The sequence below is a fragment of the Rhea americana genome, unplaced genomic scaffold, assembly GCF_003343005.1.
Source record: "Rhea americana isolate MKP2758 unplaced genomic scaffold, rheAme1 scaffold_654, whole genome shotgun sequence".
Taxonomy (NCBI): Eukaryota; Metazoa; Chordata; class Aves; order Rheiformes; family Rheidae; genus Rhea; species Rhea americana.
The window spans coordinates 52,337-55,588 of record NW_028186817.1 but is presented as its reverse complement, the minus strand read 5'-3'; the positions used below and the strand labels follow the sequence as shown (position 1 = coordinate 55,588).

Here is a 3,252-nt window from a genome sequence, read left to right as displayed (position 1 = left end):
GGGGGCAGACTCAGCAGACAGCGCGGGAGTGGGGCGTGGCTCCGCGCGGCAGGGGGCGGGGCCATCTCGGCGAGGCCCCGCCCCCTCCGCCCGCGGCTCACCTTGAAGGACTCGAAGAAGCTGCCGGCGCCGCCGGCGCCGTTCTCGGGCCGCTCCTCGTCGGGGCCGAGCCCCAGCATGGCCTGGCTGTGCGCGTGCAGCTCCTCGTGCAGCGTCTCCAGCAGCGCCGCCCGCGTCCGCTCCTGCGGCGACACCGGCGCCGGCTGCAGCACCCGGCACGCGCGCACACCCCGCGCCCGCAGCCGAGCCGCCGCGGGGCTCACCTCCAGCTTGGCGAACTTGTCGGCCCGGTAGCAGGCGTACTCGGCGTTGATGAGCTTGGTGAGCAGGAACTCCTGAAACTCGGGGCCCTGCGAGGCCGAGGAGCCGCCCCGGTGGGTGCCGGCCCGCGACGCCCCCCGCGGCACCCGCRGCACCCGCCGCCGCCGCCGCTCACCTTCCTGAAGACGGCAGGGTCGGGCAGCGGGGGGCCGAAGAAGGGCACGTCGTCCCGCGCCGTGACGGAGACCTGCAGCGCGGGGCGGGGGGGGGGGCACGGCAGCATCAGGGCTCGGCGCCGATGGGGAGACCGAGGCACGGGGAGACGGGCAGGGCACGCGGCGGTGGGGGGACCCCGGCACCCGGGCTGCACCGATGGCACTCCTCTGCCCGTGCCCGGACACCTCGGACCTTGCCAAGCAGCGAACGAGAGACCCCGACGTCCAGGTGCCCCCAACCCTGTGGGGCGAGAGGCCCCAGCACCGGGCGCCCCGCACCCAGAGGCGCGAGGCGACCGGGCGCCCCGTACCTTGTAGAGGGTGCCCTGGGAGCTGGCCTGCTCGAGCTGCACCACCACGTAGGCGTGCAAGAAGTTGGAGGCGATCATGTCGGGCACGAAGGGGGTGTTCTCATCCTGGAAGACGATGGCCACGATGTCGTTGCCGATGTGGCGCTTGCGCTGCAGCTGCAGGCGAGGGGGACAGGAGAGGCGCGGGTCAGCGGCGGGAGGGCACCCGGTGGGCGCTCTGCGGCGGGCGCCTACCTGCTGGGCATCGCCCTCGGTGTAGGGCAGCTTGGTGGAGACGTGGAACATGATCTCCTTGTCGCGGAAGTGGCAGTACACTGACTCGGTGCCCGTCTGCCCATGCGTCACGTCCAGGCCGCCCCGAAACCTGCCGCGGCGCCAAGACAGGGCTGAGGCTGGTGGGCACCGCGGCGCAGGGCAGGGGGGCGCTCCGGGGTGCGCCCGCTGCCTCGCTCACCCCTTGAAGTCCTGCAGCTTGACCTTCTGGCCAAGGAAGTCGAGGAACTCCACAAAGGCCGGGCTCTCCTCCGTGGTGCCAAACAGCTCCTCCTCGGAGGTCTGTGGTGGGGACCAGCGCAGCACCAGCACCCAGCACCGGTGTCAGCACCCACCACCCCTTTCCCCTTGGTTACCTGGCCCAGCTTTTGGTAGATGACGCCAAATTTGAAGTTATTGCTGATGACGTGCTCATCGAAGGCCACGATGAGGCGGGAGGCCTGCAGACATCGAGAGGGGCTGTGTTGGCACGGTGGAGCCGGGGGCACCCCAGGGTGCTTGTTCCGCCTCCCCCCGTGCCGCCGCTCACCTTGGGGTAGAGCACGGGGTAGAAGCGGTCCACGTTGATGTCTTCACACACCAGCTACGGGGAGAAAGCAAGGTGGGGAGCAGGGTGCGGGCACAGCGCGGGCGCGCGGGGCAGAYAGGGGCACCCACCTTGGCCATCTGCACCACGTTGGGGAACTCGGCAAGGCAGGAGATGGGCACCACGTCGTGCAGCGTGCGGGTGCGGGTGCTGCGTGGGGAGCCAGGCGTCAGCGCAGCAGTGGCTCGGTCCCCCCCGGCACCCGCCAGCACCCTGCTCACCGCAGCAGTAGGTGGAGGTGCTCCTGCTCGTCATACTTGAGGGAGAAGACGAGGTGGCCCAGGGTGGCATCCAGTGAGTAGTAGTTGAAGTGCTCCTGCAAGACAGGCCCACGGTGCACCCATATCCATCRGCACCGTTATTTGCAAGCACACGTACCACGAAGCACCTATGTTCGTGGGGATCCCACATCCCTCTGCACCCATGCCCATGGCTACCCATACCTGAAAGCACACATGCTGTGGGGCACCTGTGCCAACGGGGACCCCATGCCGATGTCCCTGAGCATCAGGRCCCGTGGGGCACCCACATCCATGGACTCCCACGTCCCTGAGCATCCGTGCCCGTGGGGCACCCACACCCCACGCCCAGGGCACCGGCGCTCACCTTGCCCAGGAAATGCTTGCGGTAGATCTTGGCCGTGTGGTTGCACTCGAGCTTAGCGCGGGTGCCGGGTGCTGGCAGGGGGCTGGGGACGGGCGTCCCGCWGAGCTGGTGGTTGGTGCCCTCGATCCAGTAACCCCCGAACTGCGGCAGCAGGATGAGGGGGAACGGCCCTTCCCGGCCCAGCACCTAGCGCCGGCAGCGGAGATGGGTGCTGGGGCGGCACCCGCGCCCGCCCGGCACCCACGCGTGCGGGCGGCGGCGTTACCTCGTGGACGCTGGGGTAGGGGATGTAATCCTCCTCCGTCTGCAAGACACCGCGGCGAGGGCGTCAGGGCCGCGCGCCCGTCCCCACGGGACGCCCGACGCACCCGTGGGTGCCCCCCCCTTACCTTGAGGGGCGGCGGGCAGGCGTAGCGCGGCTCCGCCATCCTGCTTCCCTGCCGGAGGCAAAGGGGCGCTGAGCGCCGGGCGCCCGCCGGCCCCGCGTCCGAGCCCCCCGGACCCCCCGTGCCAAGGCCTTACCGTGCGGTGTGGGGGGGTGGGATGCCTCTAGGTGGCCCGGGGGGGGCCCGGGTGGCCCATGGCTTTTCCTGGGGGGGAGGGGAGAGGAGAAGTGGGCGAGCCTGGACCCCACCGGCGCCCTTCGGCTTTCCGGCTTCGGGGACCCAGGTGTTTCAGCATCGCCTCGCCCCCTCCCCAAACCCACGGCACGGCACGCTTGCCYGGACCCCTCGGTGCTCCTGTGGCGGCGTTACCCCTGAAGCCTAACGGTGGCTTTACTCGCTGCTGTTTGGCAGCCTCGCTCACCTCTCAGCGGGAGCATTCCGGGCCAGGGGGACCCCGCAGCGCCCAGGACGGCGGGGGCGCAGGGGGGAGGAAGAGGAGGAGGAGGAGGAAGGCGGGGAGAGGACCCGGGACCGAGGCCGCGCAAACCCAGGGC

The 3,252-nt window shown here is 70.9% G+C and overlaps 1 protein-coding gene across 1 annotated transcript; it reads right to left on the bottom strand.

Moving 5' to 3' along the window:
- Positions 1–62: 62 nt before the first annotated feature.
- Positions 63–2,746, bottom strand: RAP1GAP (RAP1 GTPase activating protein; the record flags this gene model as incomplete). Its single annotated transcript, XM_085320745.1, has 13 exons — positions 2,702–2,746; positions 2,578–2,616; positions 2,313–2,498; positions 1,928–2,022; positions 1,778–1,856; positions 1,650–1,703; positions 1,477–1,560; positions 1,302–1,402; positions 1,082–1,211; positions 848–1,003; positions 497–568; positions 324–410; positions 63–242 (listed from the first exon to the last, which is right to left on the bottom strand). Coding segments are annotated over exons 1-13 (1,302 nt in total), but the record flags the coding sequence as incomplete, so codon positions are not given.
- Positions 2,747–3,252: the final 506 nt, after the last annotated feature.